This window comes from Arvicanthis niloticus, chromosome 7 (genome assembly GCF_011762505.2).
Source record: "Arvicanthis niloticus isolate mArvNil1 chromosome 7, mArvNil1.pat.X, whole genome shotgun sequence".
Taxonomy (NCBI): domain Eukaryota; kingdom Metazoa; phylum Chordata; class Mammalia; order Rodentia; family Muridae; genus Arvicanthis; species Arvicanthis niloticus.
In genome coordinates, this window is record NC_047664.1 from 68,239,559 (window position 1) to 68,259,555 (window position 19,997).

Here is a 19,997-nt window from a genome sequence, read left to right on the forward strand (position 1 = left end):
CAGCTATCCAGAGAGATGGATCCACTGGCTTTGTGTCAATCAAGAGCATAAAACTTTTATATTGCATAAAAGTTTCCTCTGAGATTCAAATATTACATCCTTCAGGGAAACACTTTAAGCAGGAAGGTAAACAACTCAAAGTAGCTTCAGGAAGTCCCTGAAACTGACCAGATTCACCAGGCCCTGGCCTTCCAGAGTAAGCAATCAATGCTGAGTATCCCCCTCAGGAGAGTAGAGCCAAGCAACAAAGAAGACTTTCAGACAAGCTGAGCTGCAAAGAAGAATCAGACCAGACCAGCTGCCTAGAAGAAGCAGGGACCAGCAGAGCTGTCTGGAAGAGGTTTAGACCAACTGAGGCACCTGGAAAGGGCACTCTCTAACCTGTTGAGCTGCCTGCCGGCTGTGCAGTGTGCTCCAGGTTCCCAGTTTTGTGAGCTGTCGCCCATCCTGTGATGGGCTTTAGTGATACAGTTGTCTTTGAGTCCTTTCTGCAACTGTAAGTAACCTCTCATCCATATTCCTGTAAGTAGTTCCAATGAAACTCATTGTTTACCAAGTTGGACTTGGGTTGAATCTCATCTGTCACGGGCTCCATCCCTGGGGTAAGTAGACATGTGGGTAGAGTCTTCCCAGGAAAGGTTTTGTCCCAACACACTGAGCTTACTGAGCCTCAGATGAAGTGACTGAGCAAAACTAAGAGGTGATTGAAGGAAGTGGGCAAGGGTGGGAAACCAGATAGTACCAGGGTATTTACCATTACTGGGTCTGTCGGGAGGAATGGGTCAAGAGGGGACAGGACCCAAGGAGAGGAGAGACATATGTTGCTTCAGAGTGGTGGTGCCAATCAAGTCTCATGGCCTCAGGGAGACACCAGAATAAACACCTTCTCTGCTTTTCTCTCCTCTAGGCCTCTACCAGCATGCTTGCCTCCCACTGACAGCACCAGGGTACTGGTGTGGCCATTCCTGGAGCACCATGAACTTCTTAAAAATCAACTGGCATCTTCTCTCCTCATCACAGGTCATCTCTTACCAGATAGCATGTTCTACAACATCTTTTGATTCCCATGTTTATTGTCTGCTTCCTGATGTGAGTACCTATATTGTGAACATATAGGGGAAAACCATAGAGGGGTGTCTCATATAGCTCAAGTTGGCTTATGCAATAGATGATGTTGAATTTCTGATCTTCTGGTTACACCTAGTGAATGCTGGGATTATAAGCTTGTACTTCCATGACATGGTGCTGGGCACAGAAAGCAGGGTCACCTGCACGCTGGATAAGCATTCTACCAACTGAGCTATATATCCCAGCCTAAATGTGCATATCTTGAAGGCCAGGTCTTAGAACAGTGCCTTGGTTAGGGCTGCTCTTGCCGCGATGAAACACCATGATCAAAGCAATGTGGGGAGGAAAGGGTTTATTTGGCTTACATTTCCCTATCACATTGTTCATCATCATAAGGAAATTAGGACAGACACTCGAGCAGGGCAGGAGCTGATGCAGAGGCCATGGAAGGGTGCTGCTTGCTAACTTGCTCTTCATGGTTTGCACAGTCTACTTTCTTACAGAACCCAGGACCACCAGTCCAGGAATGGTACCACCCACAATGGGCTAGGCTCTTTCTCATTAATCACTAAGAACATGCCTTACAGCCGTATCTTATGGAGGCATTTTCTCAGTTGAGTTTCCCTCATTTCAGATAACTCTAACATGTGTCAAGTTGACATAAAACTAGCCAGCACAATTTAAGAGTTTTTTTTGGTTTTGTTTTATCCCTCCCTGCCCCCACACCACCCCCATCCCCAATCTGTCAGTCTTGGGTGCCTAGCTTGGTGGCTGGAAAATAATAGGAGCTGAATAAATCCTTTGCTGGAAGCCCCCTCCCTTTTTAACAGAGAGATCTGGCGGTTGCCTTCTGAACACTTAAGGTTGCTGGGTCCGGAGCTGCAGCTCTGGGCCTCAGGTCTGTGGCTGGGAGGGACAGCAGGTGCCAGTCAGTCCTCCAGCTCTGCCGCAGTAGTGCTGTTTCCCCGCCCAGCTTCACCCAAGGTGCAGCCCGACCTGCTGCCCCTAGGTAGCCGGCCTGAGGCGGGACAAGCGGGGTGGCTGGCCCTGTCCCTCCCACGGTCCTTGCGTGAGCCGGGGAGGGACGTCCGGAGCTCCTAGCAGGTTATTTTTAGCTGGGGGAGGGGACGGAGCGGCGGGCCCGGGCGCCACTGGCTGAGGTGGCCACGGTGTCCTCCGGCAGTGCTCGCCGCTGTCCTCGGGGACCTGCGCTCGGTGGGGGCGGGGAAGGCGGCTGGAGAGCGCGGCGGGCGGGAAGGGGCGGAGAGCGCGCTCCTGCGGAGGAGGCTGTGCTCATCCCGGCGGCCGAGCGCTCCAGTACTCGCCGGGCTTCGCAGATGGCTTTCCCCGCTCTCGGTCTGGAAGTCCTTCAACCCCTGCAGCCCGAACCACCTCCGGAGCCTGCCTTCGCCGAGGCACAGAAGTGGATCGAGGTAGGTGCCGCCGCCGGCGGGCGGCCTTGCAGGGGCGCCCCGAGTTGCTGCCCCGAGAGCAGCGACCTCAGGTCCAGCCTTCCCCCACTTTCCTGGTCAGCTTCCCCAGGTCACCCTCCGCGGCCTTCGGAAGACTGAGATCCCCTGGCGTTGGGACCCTGGGATGGTGGGCGTGAACAGGGGGACACTGCGGTCTAGCTGTGCGTCCAGGGGCAAGAGGCGGTCCCCTGCGCCTTCATCCCTGCTGCCTGCGGAGCTCGCAATCTCGGCTCGGTTTGCTAGTGCTGCCACGGGAAGCGCAGTGCGAGCCGTAGCGCTGCAAAGGCGCCGGGGGCTCAAGCTTCCAGATCCCTTGCGGGAGCCTCATTTTGGGGTGTCCCGCTCTCTGCTCCACATTCCTTTGCCCTCTCTCTTCGCCCTTCCAGAGCAGAGTTGGCAGTGTCACCACAGAGGCTCATACCCACCCGAGCCTCTTGGCTGTGTTCTGGCACCCGTTCAGGTGCAAGGCTGGCGCAGAGCACAGCGTGGGGGGAACCTGCAAGACCTAGTTGCGAGTGCACTATCCGCAGACACGCTGCCCAGCTATTGGTTGTCCCAGAGACCGCAGGGTGGGCTCCAGCAGGCCTCTTACCGGGCTAGGTTGGCACATTTCACTTCTTAAATGGCTCGGTGGAAGGCCAAGGAAATCACTGGAGCTCTCGGCTCAGTCCAGGAAGCACTCGCTGGGTGATCCTGATTCATGATGTCTATCTGCAGGTGCAACTCAGTAGCCCTGCCATTCCGAAACAAGCCGGTTTTTGGGTTCAGGACGTGTGGAGGGCGAGAGTCGGGGAGGTGATTTATGATCTACTCCTGAAACTCCTATTTTAATGGACCTTTCTTATGCCGTGTAGAAGGTGAATTTGGCCAAATGGCGGGCAACCCCGTTGGCCTGATAGTTCAAAGAAGGATGTGTGTAGCTAAGTCATGACCAAGCAAGAATAAGCTTCATAGTACTCAGATGATCACTTAGCGACCCCATCCCCACCCTCGGGACAGCCCAGGTCTCCATTGTTGTTAGGCTGCTAGAACTATAGGGCTGTGGGTCTAAACCTGCTGAGTTGCCCGCAGAGGCCATTGCTGGAAGGTTCTAGCCACAGGCTGCCACCTTTCAGGGTCAACCAGCTTCATGCATGAAAAAAAGCTTCTCAGAGTTTGGAGCCATCTATTTAAAAACGGAACTAAGGAATGAGAGTATACAAGGCACCATTTCTAAAAGCCAGGGCTGGCGTGTTTCTTGTAACTGCCAGATGTAACTCACTCCCGCATGAGAAAGACATTAGCCTCTTATTTTTGCTGTGAAGTTGGAAGGCTTGGGGCGTGACAGGTGTTCTCTCTGGTTCGGGGCTCATAGGCTCCCTGGAGACGTTTGCTGCTGGTAGTGGAGAGTTCTATGATGGTCTCTTTCAACTTCTTGAATCTTCTTGTGGGGCGGGGGTGGGGGGGAAATTAGCCTCTCTGTTTTCTCATAGGCACGTGATTTATTCCCAGTTTCTTTAATTGATAGTAATATTGACACACATGCCCTGCCTTTAAAAGTGCATTGTGGTATAAATTCCATACAGGATAGCATGCAAATCTGAATCTGTGAATTTTGGAATATGTACACATATTATTACATCTCCCTATAGAGTAAGATATATAAAGCTGTTTTTCTTTCTTTCTTTCTGGTGGTATTTCAGGCTAAACATTACTGAGTGTAGAAGGAACATCAGCTTCCGTATCAACTTGAGGAAAGGAAGGGACAGTTTAAGAAAGCAGAGCCAGGTTAAGCTCTAAACACAGTTTAGAATGATTCTTGATACTTTGCCCTTTAAACCAGTCAAAGACAGTGAAAACCTAAAGGGTGTGCGTGTGTGGCTTTAGGACCAGGCTGCCAGGCACGCTGCGTGTGCATAATTGAAGTGGCCTATCTTCTTTCTACAGCGGAGTTGGATTTCATCGAAAGGGGAGTTTCCTCTCCTAAGCCCAGGCTGGGTAAAAAGGTATTTGTGTGTGTGTGTGTGTGTGTGTGTGTGTGTGTGTGTGTGTGTGTGTGTGTGCGTGCGCGCGCGCGCTCCTTGGGAGAGTACTCAATGACCCCCCCCACCCCCCCACACTTTTCTTTCTCCCCTTGACGTTCTTGAAATGTAAATGCCACGTTTGCAAACTGGGAGCCAGGGCCCATAACAGATGGTTTTGCACACAGTTGCCCAGTGAACAAAGATTCCTGGGCTAATACAGCAATAATGTGTTTCTTAGTGTGAGCCACTTCCCGTGGGGATTCTTATCAGGAGACAATCGCATCTCCCCTTAGGGGCCCATTGTCTCCGGCAACATCCTCATTGGGAGGGCTTTGTTTTTCGGTTTTGTTCCATTGGTGATTAAATTTCCCACAGGCCTTTTTCATTTTTCTTTCCTTGCAGTCAGGAATTTTACCTTTTCAGAAAAAAAAAAAAAAAGGTTCCCTTGGGTGCAGCAGGTTAATAAACAAACTTTGACACTACTGCTCTGCATCCTTAGTTCTGGGCTTCTTTGAGTTAGTCTGTCTAGAGAATTTACATTCGTAATAAGGCTCAGGGAGTGAGCTTCCGGACACAGGTTCTTAGCAAGGAATTTCTCAGCCTGCAGCCTTGACTGTTTGAAGACCGGCTTACTGGGCAGGAAATATGGCTCAGAAGCCAGGCTCTTACCTCCCCCAATTGCCAGCTTCCACTTTGGCTGCTAAAGGTGAACTCTGTAATAAAGCTGGGCTAGGTTCACTAGGTAGGGACAGCTGGGTCACACTTCCAGCATCTTTTCATAGTTGTAGGAGCAGACTGAGTGCCTTACATGGGTTTGGGGGAGGTCCTAAGGGGACACAGCAAAGTTCAAGGATTAATTCACTATCAGCAGGCAGAGGCAAGGCTAACTTCCTATTGACTTGCCTTTCTAGCTCGTTTTCCTGGGGCAGTAAGCTGCACAGTGGGGCCAAGAGGTCCAGCTTCCTAGCTGGAAGTCCTTGGGTGGAGACCAGGTCGGTCACTTCTAGCTGAGTGACCTTGGGCAAGCTGCTTTTCCTGTCCTTATGTTTCCAGATATTTTCTTTGAAAGATACCTCGAATTAACAACAGCACAACAAAGGGGTATTGTCGAAACATCTGTAAAACAGGACATTAAACAACATCTCACTTCGGCGGAGTGCCGCAGGATTTAATATCTGAATATATTTAAAAATGCTTAGAATAGGCACAGTGGTTAAAGCATCTGCCAGGTGAGTGGGAGGATTGGCAGTTGGAGTTCGAGGATTGGGTAGAGCCCACTATGGGCTCTAAGGACTCCTAATGTCAATGTTAGGGGTCTATATATACAAACACATGTACACATACACTAGTAACTGCACACACACACACACACACACACACACACACACACACACACCAAATCCATGCAACATGTGCATGTTAAGAAAGTACTTTGAATAGCACCTGGTCCTGTTTGAGTGATGGTATCATAGTTACCATTTTACCATTTTACATAGTTACCACTACTGTTGCTGTTATTCTTACTGTTATCATCATTGCTACCACTGTTGGTGCTATTGCTAATAGCAACTGAATCTGATCTTGTTCTGTTTTGGTTTCACTCTTTTATTATCTTATTTTATGTATTATTTATCTGTGTTTCAGAACCAAGAGTTGGGCAAGGGCTGTCTCACTGACCTAACATCCCTAGTCTTATACTGATGTCCTGAGGCTGGCTAAGTAGCCCAGGCTGACCTTGAACTCTGAGCTCTCCTGGGATTATAGGCATATACCATAACTGCATGACATTAAGCCTTAGTTTGAAAAAAAATTCTTCAGAACTGTAAGTTTCTAGTGTACACACTATAATTCAGTTACCTACTGATTTTACTTCATTGTATTTTAATTTAGCTATGCTTGGTTAAATCCATCTCTAGGCAGGAGCTGACACTATCTCAGTCTATTAATTCTGGACACTTGGGCTGGAGATTAGGTAGCGATTGCATATTACTCTTGTTTGCTTTTAGGGTCAGAGGAGAGTCTGTGATAGCTTAGCCATGAGATGGCCTCACAGTCTATTAGGACTTAGAGAATTACCCCTTGATATTAGGTTGAACTTTGAACTTTAACATGTAGTTTTGTTACTAAACTCCAAGAAAAATTGTCAGTACCTGTTCCCTTGTAGACATTCCAATCACTACATTAAACTGGAGACTGGCAAGGGGGTAGCTTATTTTGAAGCCCTGTACCCCTTTCTTCTAAGCCAGCATTGATATTTGTTTGTAGGAAGATGATTCTCATGTGCCTGGTTCTTCTCTCCCACTTATCTCTCCGCTCACGACAATATTAATCTGTTCGAATCTATATTCTTCTTTTAAGCGACAGACACTTTCTGGAGGACCAGATGTCCCTTCAGTCGGGTTCCACTTGATTTGGATTGCCAAGCCTTTAAAAGGGAGGGGTGGAAGATTTCAGCCCAACTCAGTGATCTCAATTTGAAAACTTTCTGGATCCCTTTAACTGAGTCATAGCACGCCCCTGGGTGGGTGATGAGCGCAGTCTTATTTGTAACCTAAGCCATGTTTCACGTGAGTGGGGACTTCACTTTCCTGGGTCCACAGGGGATTGCTTTTTTCATTTCACTTTTATTCAGATCTGACTCTGAAGATTAAATGCTCTGGTGTGTGTGTGTGGGGGGTGTCTCTTCTCACCCCGATAGTGGAAGGCACCATATGGCTTGGCAGTAAGGGAAATTTATGAGTGGCTTTTAGTTAATTTAGCATTTGATGGCCAGTAACTATGACATTGGTGATATCATACTGTAAGTTGTATAGTCATAGTTATTCAAGTTCTCTGCCACTGTAAGGACTCTTACTTTTTTTTTTTTTAAATTGCAATGAAGTTTAGGTTTGCAAAATGTTTCTCCAGCTTTGCTTATGAGAGCTGAAGAAGAGAAAGACAGCCCTTCTTAGCTGGATAGAGAAAGCTGATGTATGGATCAGAGCAAGCAACAGCTTTCTCACAGTGACATTTAAGTAGTCTGTCTTGTTTGTATACAAGGGCTGCTGTGACACAAAGCTGTCACATGGCCAGAGAACAGTGAAGGCCCAGAGATTTGGGGAAAGGGGAAGTGGACAGGGAGGGGGAGCTGACTCTTCTTGCTTCAGCGTCTCCCTGGAAACTGATTGTATCAAACAAACTCTAAATGGGCAGACAGAGCTTTGGCCACCAAGAAGGGGGGAAGGGAGGACATTTGTTTCCAGCAGCCACAGCTCTGAGCACCCTGCTTCTCACTGACAGATGACAAAGGACCCATGATGTCCACATCTGGCTTTGACTTCATGGGTGGCAGTCAGTGCTAGGTGGGACAAGGCAGCTCTGGAAGAACTGGAAATTGTGAGTTTCTTCTTTTTCTTCCATTCATTAGATGACCCTCAGACAGGAAGCAGGATGCCAAATATGCTAACCGCTTGGGGTTGGAAGTTATAGCTATGGAATATTTACTATGTATTGGCTTTGGGTAAATTCTTCTTTTCTCTCTTTCTCTTTCTTTCTTTCTTTCTTTCTTTCTTTTTTTTCTTTTTGAGACAGAGACTTTCTATGTAGCTCTAACTGACTTGGAACTTGCTATATAGACTAGACTGGTCTGGAATTCACAGAGATCTGCCTGCTTTTTGACTCCCACCTCACCTGGCAGAACACAAATTCTATGTTTAGAATTATAGTAACTATAGTAAGTACTGTTGTTATCCCCACTTATAGATGAGGAAGACGAGGCTGTGACAGATTAAGGGTATTGTTCAAGAAGTAAATGATAAATGTCAGAAGTAGGACAGTAACCTATAAGATCCTTTCTTAGATTTTACAAATATATGCCTGTATTATATATTAGTATGTTGTATATAGATTAACTATTAATACATATTATAAGTCTATATATTAGATATTAGTATATTTTGTAGAGGATATGTTATGTGTGTATATATATATACACACTATGTATGTTAGTACACATTACATATCTATATACATACATACATACATACATATATATTACAAACATGTTTCCAGTTATTCAAACTTTGCAGACAAGGAGACTGGGCTTCTAGGAGTCGGAAAAGGCTCTCTTAATCAGCTTCGTTCCACAGCTGGTAATCATCCAATTCCTTCCCTCTAATATTTCCCTCACTTAGGACCATGTGTCTCCTGTAAGGACTGAGTTTCACAGAGCTGAGGTCCACCTCTCGCGTGCGGGGGGCACGTGGATTCCAGAGCTGCTGCCCAGATGAGCCTATTCCCTGCACTCACAGTTTTCTTCAGGACTCAGGGTTGCTCTTATGTGGACAGGCTGTCTCACTGGTCACTAGTAGGCAGTGCTATTGAGACAGACAGGCTAGAGGGATCAGACTGCCCCCTGGCTTGGTTGCCTTCAGACCTTACCTTTCAAAGGCATGAAGACAGAGTCTGAAGTGTTTCATGTCTGCTGATGGAGGTCACGGCTCTCTTTACACTTTTATCTTCAGTGCTGGGCTTTCTTGGGCATTGAGTGCACAATCTGCAAGTGCTCGTGGCATTTGTGAATGGAGTAGGTACAGACTTCACATCCCTTAGTGAATTCAACTGGAAAAACCATGCCTGTGTGCTCTGTACGGTTTGTTCTTCGGGATTGTATGAGGTGTGGGGGGAGGGAGACATCTTTTGTCAGTCCCGGCATATTCCAGTGCCAGTGACACACTGACTTTTTTATCTTTGCCACTCCACACCCCCCCCTCATCTTTATCCGAGAGTTTTCTCATCTGGGCAGGACTTTATCTTCGAATAGTGAAAATGTCGAATGCAATCAAGAGGCAGATCCTTCTGAGCGTGGAAGCCTCGCTGTTTCAGTGGGACCTCATAATTATATTGTTATCTTGATCTTCATGGATTTGTTGTTGTTGCTTTGTATGTATGTGTGTTTCCTTTTAGGTAGGTCTCTGTAACCCAAAGCTGGCTTTGAACTCATGTCCTTGGGTCTCACCTTCTGAAGAGCTGCTTAGAACTACAGACATGCAGCACCCTGCCCAGTTGATTTTTGACTAAGATACTCTCTTTGGAACTGTTTTTTGTTTGTTTGTTTGTTTTGCATAGTTTACTGCTTTAAGAGTAAAAAAAAAGGCAATGCAATGTTTGTAATTTATTTCCTCTGTTCTTAAGGCTGCGTGTGCTTATATTACAAGCAAAGGAAGGTATCTGTGTGTACTTCATGTAGAGAAGTGTATGTTGGGAAAAGGATGGCTTCAGTGCAAGTAAATGAGAAAATGAGGAGTGACGAGAACCTTACTGTAAAGTGACTGGTAATTATAGCAGTAGCTGGAATGGAAGGGTTGCCAGATAATATAGAGGAAATAATAGTTCTTCTAAAGAAGAATGACATAATATTGGCAAGGCTTCCTCCAGGACATGAGATGTTTTATCTATCTCTCTGCGCGTGGTAGAATGACGTAATGGAATTCAGATCTACCGTGGAAAATGTCCATGTTTGCAGTGTTGAGAACAACACATCCAAGGTGATATTCTTTGCATTGGGCCCTGACAGGCTACCTGTAGGAGCCCAAGGAGCCCCTTTGACATCAGTGAAAAGGCAGGGTGACTTGGTCTTATGCCACACGCCTACACAATCACTTGCCAGATATCTTTTTCTACTACACTGACCTTGCCAACAAATGGCAGTGTTAGTATCTACACTGAGCTGTAAAGAATCAACTGGTAAGCTAGTAGGGAGAGCTAGCCAATACTACAGGCTGCTCAGTAGTTACTGTGGTGAACGACTATGAGATGTAGTTTGTCCTTCTGGTCAACCTGATATGTAAGGGACAGGCTCCACTATTACCTCACTACCGTTATACAGCTACATCATAGAAGACCAACTTAGAAACACCTTTACTTCCTTGCTTGCTTTTTGAGTAGGGTCCAGGATTAGAAGGGGCTGTGGCTTTTTTTATTGCCATGACTCAACACTTTAGAAAAATAAAACCCCGAGGCTTGTTTGTGATCAAATAGCTTTAAATATGACATTAGTTAGTTGAGATGCCCGGTAGTACTCATTTGTAAGTATTCTTTATTATTAAATCATGGTAAAAAAAATCAGCACGGCTTGTGAAAGTGTGATTTAAAAATTCCTTTCCTGAGAGAAATGTACTGACTTCCAATGGTAATGCCAGGTCCAGTGCCAGGACCCAGTGTTACAGGATGCAAAATGTACATAGTTCCTTCCTTCAGGAAAATCACACTGAGAGGGGTTAGATTAACAAGTGCCTAATTACAAGCTAGGCTGAATATTCTAAGGATGAAAAGTAGGTTGGATGTGGTGGTGCATTCCTATAAGCCTATAATCTTAGCATTTGGGAAGCTGAGGCAGGAGGATTGGAAATTTGGATCCAAGGTGGGTTATATGGGTAGGATTGCATTTCAAGATGAATGGGTGAAAATGAACGAATAAATAAATGCTGTGTGGGGATGTTCAAGGTGAAAGAATTCTTTCTATAGATGAGGGTTCTTAGTGGAGGTAAAATTTAAGCCAAGAACATTGTAAGATTCTAAGCAGGAGTTTTAGATTGCTGCTGATTTGCAGCTTTTATTATGATTTAATCTGGGGCTATAGCTAAGTGAGAGGGCACTTGTTTAGTGTGAGGGATAGGTTAAACCTCCAGTACTAACACACACACACACACACACACACACACACACACACACACACAATCTTAAAGTTCTACAAGTAGGGTGAAGGTCTGTGTGTGGAGAGAGACAGGGAACAAGGAATCGTTGAGTATGCCTGTTTGTTTCCTTTCCCTTTCTTTCTTTTGACTGTATATTGAACGCCAGACCTAGAGCTTGGTAGTCTTGGCAAGGGCTCTACCACTGAGCTCTAGCTGTGGCCTCCACGAATACCTCCATTGGGCTACTCAGAGAGTCAGTGGCATCAGCCAGACCCTTTTATCCAAGTCACAGAAAAAGTTAGAACTCATTTCCTAGGAAAAATGTCAGAGAAGACCTTGAGATTTATAGTTCAGGATTCAGGGGTTAAAACTCTCAGGTAAGATGGAGTCTGTAGAGTCTACCCTGTACTCAGGTGTGAGAAGGAACTGGAAGAAATCTGCCTGCTTTTCTAAGTGCAAGCAGAATAATTTTGTACAAGATCTCAGGTGGCAACTCACAGATACCCACTGATTTGGGATGCTTTTTGGAAGCCCCATCAAGTGTCAGCTCTCGTCTCGTGGTCCAATATGGCTGCTAGATTGCATAGCCACGTCACATCTCCAGGAAGTGGAATGGAGGAGACTACAGTTGTCCCTTGAAAGATGCTTTCTGGAAAACTCTTTCTGACACATCTGCTTTATTGTTATTGCCCAGAACTTAAGTATCGTAGCTGTTGCTGGAGAAGGGGCTTTCCCCCTCCTCCTCTCCCTCCTCCTCTTCCTCCTCCTCATCAACAGTATCATCAGTCATGTACAAAGAATCTATGTCCCAATCCTCTAGTGTCCCTTTCTCACTTCCCCAGGGAAAAATCCTTTAGACCCTTCAACATGACTGCTTGGGTGACACGCTCTCCAGTTGGCTAAGTTTACAAATCCCTTCCTTCCCAGTGCACATTGTACCCAAAGCATTCATCTCTCAGAAAAATTGTCCTACTGTCCCATAACGAAGGTGTGTAGTATGGGAGCTGCCTCATTTGATAAGCCCAGAGCGTCCATGGCCAAGGACCAGTTCATCATAGTCTTAGTGCATCCTCATTCATTCATTTAGCTAGGTAGGTTAGCCACAACGCCCATGCCACAGAGTCTGAGCCCAGACAGCGGGAGACACTTGGTTCACACTTGGACTCTGCAGAGATAAAGAAAATAGAAGCTGTTACTGCTCTTAACAGGAAGCAAAGTGTTTTTCAGTTTTTTTTTTTTTTTTTTTTTTTTTTTTTTTTTTTTTTTTTTTTTTAATGATTTTAAAAAGCAGTTCACCTAATTGTGGCCTGGAGACAGTCAGTGATTAGACTCTTGGAACGTAATTCCACCTCGGGGCCCTTTTGGTAGGTGATACCTGTTGGAGAAGTCATTTAAAGAGTAGCCTTTCCTGTAGTTTGGCCTCAGGTAGCACTCACAGAACTGAGTTTTTGGCTAGATCTGATTTAACTGTAAGCAGGCATGCCTCAGGATGTTTGTCCTTCCTGTTTCTCACCTCCAAGCAACACTCTGGGCCCTTCCCTCACCTGCTCCAGATGGCCAGCTAGTTCTTACTTCTTAATAGGAGAAAAAAATTGGAGTATTCCTGATTGCAAGATATTTGGCACAAAAAAGCATGGGAGAGAGAGAGAGAGAGAGAGAGAGAGAGAGAGAGAGAGAGAGAGAGAGAGACTGTGTGTTTAGCAGTTACCTGTTCGTGGCTGTGACCCTTGTCACAGCCTAGTGTGACTTCAGAGAAGCAGCCCCCTCTCTGGCCTTTCCTATGGGAAAGTGGAAAAAGAAATGGCTGTGGGATTGAAGCTGTCATTGGCAGACAGATGTGGTTATTGCCTGTTTCCTAAGGGACATGTAAGTTGTCATATGGGAGGGGTAAGTGACAAGTGAAAGGCTGACTCATCCTGTGGTAAAAGTCCCTGGAATGTGATAAGGTACTGTGACCCAGCTAGCCCAGAGCCAGAATAAATAGTAACGGTAATGATAATGAAAGCTGACCCATTCTTGGCCATTTCTCACAGGCTGGTGACAGTGTAGATGCTTGAATTAACGAGATGATAAATATAAACCTGTAACATCTGGTGCAATGTTTCCCAACCAAGCAGTTTTATGCATATTTTACAGATGGGGAAATTGGAGCACAGAAGTGTTAACTGATTGTCATAGCTAGCAAGTTGCAGACTGTAGAGTTAGACCCTAGGCAATCTAGTTCCAGAGTTTGGCCTGTGGCAGCTTTGCTTTATAAGGAGACCCTAGCCACAGTCATCAATGGCTGACCCGCCCCTTCCCCTCCAGCTCAGCCCCTCCAGGAGATGCTGTTTACTGAGCATCTCTGCAAAGCAGTGTCAGTTGCTAGGAAACAGTTCCATCTATGTGGTACCCAGGCACATTCTTTTCGACTGAAGCCTTTTCAACGTTTTTTTTTTGTTGTTTTTTTTTTTTTGTTTTTTTGTTTTTTTTTTTTTTTTTTTAGATAAAATTTATCAGAAGAGTGGTTAGGACTTAAAGAAAAACCCCGTACAGGAGTAAACTGGACCAATCCAATGGGTGGAGTCCTTCCTACCCCCTTCTTCACCTGCTCCTCCCCAGTTTCTCAGCTTCACCAGAACCTTACTCTGTCTTTGGATGTGAATAGTCCTGGATGCAATGTAGGAATGAAATAATTATTAACAAGACAAAGAAAAGCTCATGGATTTGGTGCACTGTTGGCTTTCTGTGTGTGGCATCCTGCTTAGTCCTGGATCCCACACACATCTGTTGCCCCCTGTCCTGCTTCAAGGCTCTTGATTGCTCCTGTTTCCACAAGTCTTAGTCCCATTGAGTTGGGAGGGCAGGTTGGTCAGGATCCTGTGTGGCTCCTGAACTCCCACCTGGTGCCTTCCTTGCAAGCAGCCCTTTTCTTGGTTTGCCCAGGGCAGCCCCCAGATGGTAGCTCGCCTCTTCACCTGCCTAGTTTCATCCCTGGTGTTTGAACAAATACACTGGTGTAGTGCTGATTTCTGTTTGCAATGTGAATTATGTGCCCGCACAGTTTCCTAGGGTCTTACACGTGGGAGAGAAGTGTTCTATCACTGAGGTCTTCCCACAGTCCTCGTGTGAGCACTTTCCAACCACTGTGAAAAAAATTCCTGGGGGAAGCAACTTCAAGGAGGAAAGATTTATTCTGGCTCAGTAATTGGAAGGGGATACTCCATTATGGAGGGGGAAGCATGGGTCCAGAGATGATGTGGGAAGGGTTGGGGACATAAGCCATAAGACCCACCCCCCCCCAGTGACTCACCTTCACTCACGCCCCTCCTCCTAAAGCTCCTACAGCCTATAAATCAGCTCCACCAGCTGGAGACCAAGTGTTCAAACACAGAAGGCCATGGGAAACAGTTCACACTAAAACTACAGTACACTTGACAGTTCTGCCACCAAATAACAGTAGTGAGAAGCTGAACAGCCTAGAAGAGAAAGACAACCCAGATAGAGAACCATCACTCTGTGTTCTAGACACCATTAGGCTTTGGGGGGGTGGGGTGGGGTCAATGAAAAGACTGATTTCCCCAGGTCTGCAGCTTTTAAATCTTTGTTTCCATAATGGGCCACCTTGTCTTTTCTTCTGTCCTCCCCACCTGTGTCTTTGCCTCCCTCAGTCCCATTGTTTTACATTCGTCAGTATTAGAAAATAACGTCCTTTCTTCAATTCTGGCCATTTCCAGTGCTCTTGTTTTGGTTTGTGTGTTGGTCACAAAGCTGGGCGTTCCTATCCATATGTGGGCTCAGCTTTCATGTGGCCTAATGAGCCCCAACGGTGATCTGATGTAATGGGACACTGACTTTTTTTTTTTCCCCTGCTGGTTTAGAGTTTTGCGTTGTATGATAGAGGTATCTGCAACTTAGTTTCTTATTTGAGTTTCTATTGCATCAAATGCATATGTAGTAAAATTTCCCTTGAATTTGTGTGTGTGTGTGTGTGTGTGTGTGTGTGTGTGAGAGAGAGAGAGAGAGAGAGAGAGAGAGAGAGAGAGAGAGAGAGAGAGAGAGAGTCTGTTGTCATTGTTATGGTCATACAAGAAAAATTCCACCGGAATTGTCTTTAGAGAAATAGAAAGCCTCCTAGTTTACTTCAGGCAAGACTGACTCAGCTGTATTAGGGACACTGGAGAGGACCTGGATTCTCCCAGCTGTTCCACGGGGCAGTGCTTCATGGTTTAGCTTTCTGTAATGCCTGTCTTGCTCCAGCCCAAGAGGTCTGGTGAGTTCTGGCTTAGACAGGGGGAGTCCTGTCTTCACATTCTCCTTACGTGCCCCAGGTAGAGAAAGGAGTCACAGCCATCATTCAAGATGTCTAGGGGAGTAGATTCAGAGCCAATTAGACTCTGCCCTGGTCCATCCCTATCAAAGGGCTTGGCCGCTACTCAACAAAGAAGCAGAAAGTCTCTGAAAGGAAAACCTGGGACTCTGTGGTGGAAGAATGCAAGGAGTGGTGGAGGAAGAGGCCGAGAAGACCTATTTTAGCATTTTAATTCAAACCCAACATTGTGCTCCGTAGATAGCATAGTCAGTAAAGTGCTCACTGTGCAAGATGGAGACCAGAGTTTGTCTCCCTGAACCTAAGTTGCAAGCCAGGCATGGAGGTGTTTGTAATCCCAAGGCCAAAGAGGTGAAGGGAAGGATCCCTGAAGCTCACGGACCAGCCCCACTTACTTAAGGCAAACTCCATGTTATTCAGAGACCCTGCCTCAAGAAACAAGTTGAATGACATCAGAGTTTATCTTCTGGGTTCCATACATACGTGCACTTATGTGCATCTACATCATCATGTACAGGCACACATACGACACATGCACACACAAACACAAAAAATAACAATGCTATACTATATAGGAACGTATCTCGTGGGTGGTAAGAAAGGAAGAAAACAAGACACAGAAACCTGTGACTACTTTCTTAAGAAGAACATAGGCTTATGATCCTAGAGTGATTTTTTTTTTTAAAGCCACCAGTAAATTGTTTTATTTCTTTTTTGGACAAGGTCTCACTATGTAGTTCAAGCCAGCCTGGAACCTGCAGCCTCCTAAGTGCTGGCATTACAGGTGTATGCCTCTCTGCCTACCTTGTGTCTGTTTTGTGAGACTAAAATAATAAAATAAATAATAATAATAATAATAATAATAATAATAATAATAATAATAATAATGTCAGTTTGGAGGCAGTATCACTGAGTGTTGTGTTGGCAACCCCCTAACCCAAACACACCAGGTTGGTTCCATTAGTTGTAAAAAGTAGATACAAAGTAGCACATTGATTTTAAGTGTTGATTAAAAAACCAAAAAGTCAATACCTGCAGAACTTCCCCTCTTTTCTTCTTAGTGTTTATGAGAAAATATTTTGTACTGAATTATAAGATGGCTGGTTTTTTTAGAGCCTTGGTTTTGTAGCGCCAATTCCAGTGGCTGGTGTCTGTTTCTCCTTTCTAACTTACAGTCCCCAGAAACCTAGGAAGAGCAGAAGTGTTCAGTCACTCCTCACTGGACCCTCGGATCCAGAGCATGCCAGCTCTGCCCAAGAGCTCCCCAGGCATGCAGCCTGCTAAAAGTGGACACAGCGGCTGTCGCCCACTGATCCTCTGCGTTGAGTGACCCAGATTGGCAGCACGCAGCTGGGGCCGGACGCAGAGAGAGTCCGGGAAAGAGAAGGGTAAAAATAAAACTGGACATGCAGCTTAGCTGGAGTCGGGATCTGCAGAAGCTCCCTGGGTATTTGGCTAGCACTTGATTAGAATTATCCTTCAAATTGCAGGAAAATAGCAGTGATGATTAAAAATTATTATTTTCTAGATTTCTTAGAATTACAGAATAAATGTATCCATCACAGTGGAGTGGTTGTGCATAGGTGGGGGCAGGGGTAGAGTTTTGAAAGGTGAACAGTTTCTTCCTGAGTTCCTTATTTATCCTGCTGACATTAAGTCTATTTTCTCCAAAGAATTTCTTCTTTGGTTGTTAATAGAATGAAGTGAGCTTTTTGTTATGGTTTTTAAAATAGTTACTTTAGCAATCTAAAACAAAACAAAAAAAAGCCCTGAGTGGCGGTATTTAGGTATGCTGTCAGGTTATCCACCAACAGTAATATTTTAACACCCCCCCCCCACTCTGCCATCTTGACGTTTATATTTTTAAAATATTTATTTGCTCAGTTTGAGGTGCCTGTTATTGGAATGCCGAAGTTTTATTTTTTGGCCTTGAACCAACTTTTTTTTTTTTTTTACAAAGTCGATTCCATGTCGTGCTCTCTCCTCAGTTACTGATGATAGCTTTGAAGCATATGAGATCCCTACCCAGTGATTGGTGGGTTTTGATGTAATCATGTCTCTGTGATCAGTAGATTGAAAATTAAATCTCCAAATAGCCTTTGCTTTGCAACAGCAATTAAAAGGTATATGGCATATTTATATTTCTAAATATCTGAGAGGTGTAGTGATAGCTTATTTGAAAGACAAAAATAAAATACTCTAGGGATACAATACTTCTGGTAAAAGCTTTTATGTGTTGTTTGTGTGAGTATTCAGAATTTAAGTGGTTTTCAAGTAATTCATTCCAATTGTTATTTATAAAAATTATCAGAGGACTTCTGGTCACTACACCTTTCTTTTTAGTTGCAGAAATGTCGGCCATGGCATTAGGTAATGACGACTGCAGGCTGTTTATTTACAACATTCAGAGAACAATACCGGAAATTGAATTGTGAACTTTAAAAGGGTGACATGCTTGACAGTATATGAATTATCTTTGCTAAACATCTGCTAAGAGCTCTTAATGTTTGTTCTCAGCACTGTTCTCAGAACTAAAGATAGGTAAAGAAACACATTCAACTACGAGGTCTAGGTATAGGTTAGACAGCTCTGGAGACAACAGCACAGTGGACAAGTTCCCCAGAGCCTTGTGGCAGATGGCAAGAGCATCCTTTATGTGCAGCGTCAGCTGGGGTGGCTTTGTCCAAGCACTAGGCTGGCCTCACTTGGTTCCAGCTATGGGCTGGCTTAAAGTTGGCTTCATGAGTCTGTTCCCTTTGGACAGAGGCAACCTGGGAGCTATGTTCTCGTTAGGCAAACAGATGACAGCTGCAGCAGAGCCCAGCCAGGCAATGAAGACAGTTAAAGTCTTCCCTTGCATCAGCTACTTATATTCCACTGCCAAAGCAAGTGGTGTGGCCAAGCCCCAGCCGGTGGGGCAGACAAGGACACCCTGCTCGCATTCGTAGAGGAGGCAGAAGACATTTCTCCAACTAACATATTTTATTTTTTTTAAGTTGCTAACATTTTATGTTTTCCCATTTATTCATTTTGTTCATTCATTCATTTATTTATTTTGCATCCTGGTTGCAGCTCCCTCTCCCTCCTCTCCTCCCTGTTCCACTTTTACAAATCACCGCCCCCCTCCCCCAACACACACACACTACCTCTTTCCCTTATTATCAGAAAAGGGGAATCTCCACTTTGGTACCATCTAGTCTTGGGACATCTAATCAAAGCAGGGTTAGGCATATTCTCACCCACCTAAGCCCAACCAGACAGTCCAGTTAGCGTAAGGGGATCCAATGACAGGCAACAGAGTCAGAGACAGCCCCATTCCAATTGTTAGGGAACCCACATGGAGACCAAGCTGCACATCTGCTACAAATGTGTAGAGGGCCTAGGCCCAGCCCCTACATGCTCTTTGATTGGTGGTTCAGTCTCTGAGCCCCTATGGGTCCAGGCTAGTTGACTCTGTAGGTATTCTTGTGGTTTCTTTGATCCCTCTGGCTTGCTTAATTCTATTCCCAGCTCTTCTGTCTGATTCTTGGCTATGGGTCTCTGCATCTGCTTCCATCTGCTGCTGGGCGAAGATTCTCAGGAGACAGTTGTGCCAGGCTCCCAGGGACATCAAGTCACTGCAGGACATCTTTGGCAGCCCAGTTAGAGGAACAAGATCGACAGGCAGGCAACAGAGTTAGGGACAGGCCCCACTCCCAGCTAACATTCTAACAGACATATTAGCAAACAATCTGTTCAGCAGTCCTTGAGGCTACGGGGAGATGAGAAGATGCTTCTGTGTTGTGAGACTCGTGGAGGACGTGGTACTGAGTAGAATCTTAACTGATTAGGGGTTGTCTATTGGGTGGGGAGGGAAGTGGGGCAGGTGAGAGTGAGGGCTGGAGACAGGCCTTTTGGGAAGCTTTGATACTAGAGCACAGAATATAGAGAAAGCTGTGGGGGGAAAGACACAGATTGCATTAACAAAGGCCACGCTGTCATGTCTGAGGGCCTGATGCTGAGGAAAAATAAAATTCCATTTGGTGATGATGATGGTGATGGTGATGGTGCTGCTGCTGCTGATGATAAAGTGAAAATGTGGTGTTTTGAAACCCGATAGCCTGAGTTCAAAACTTAGCTCTGTCATCTCAACACCATGACCATGTGCAAATTTCAGCCTATCTTGTGCTTCATTTCTCATTGTTAAAGAGGAGGATTTTTCAATATCTAGTTTGGGAAATTTTGATTGTTGCTTCTTTGCGGGGCTGTAGAGTGAACCCAGGGCCTTCTACATAGGCAAGTGCTGTACCTCTGAGCTGGCAATCAATGCACCCAAGGTCCTTAAAAAAACATGCTTAGGGGATGCTGGCTATGTTAGTATTACTTAATGGATTTTGGATTTTATCAGTAGGCAATAGGTTATACCTTAGAAATAAATAGGACAGGTTTATGCTGTTTGGGAAATGTGGCCTTGGTGGTAGTGAAGGGAAAG

At 45.4% G+C, this 19,997-nt stretch overlaps 1 protein-coding gene across 17 annotated transcripts in view; it reads left to right on the forward strand.

Annotated features, from left to right (window-relative positions):
• The first annotated feature begins 2,281 nt into the window (after nt 1-2,281).
• The window catches only part of Limch1 (LIM and calponin homology domains 1), a 296,994-nt gene continuing 279,278 nt past the window's right edge, over nt 2,282-19,997 (forward strand). For 6 of the 17 annotated variants that reach the window (XM_076938611.1, XM_076938608.1, XM_076938609.1 and 3 more), the window contains exon 1: nt 2,303-2,501. In XM_076938611.1, coding sequence (XP_076794726.1) covers nt 2,406-2,501 — 96 coding nt within the window. In that variant the 5' untranslated portion in view covers nt 2,303-2,405. Of the gene's footprint in view, nt 2,502-19,997 lie in introns of all 17 variants that reach the window. The other 11 variants (XM_076938596.1, XM_076938597.1, XM_076938603.1 and 8 more) reach the window with 8 other exon arrangements.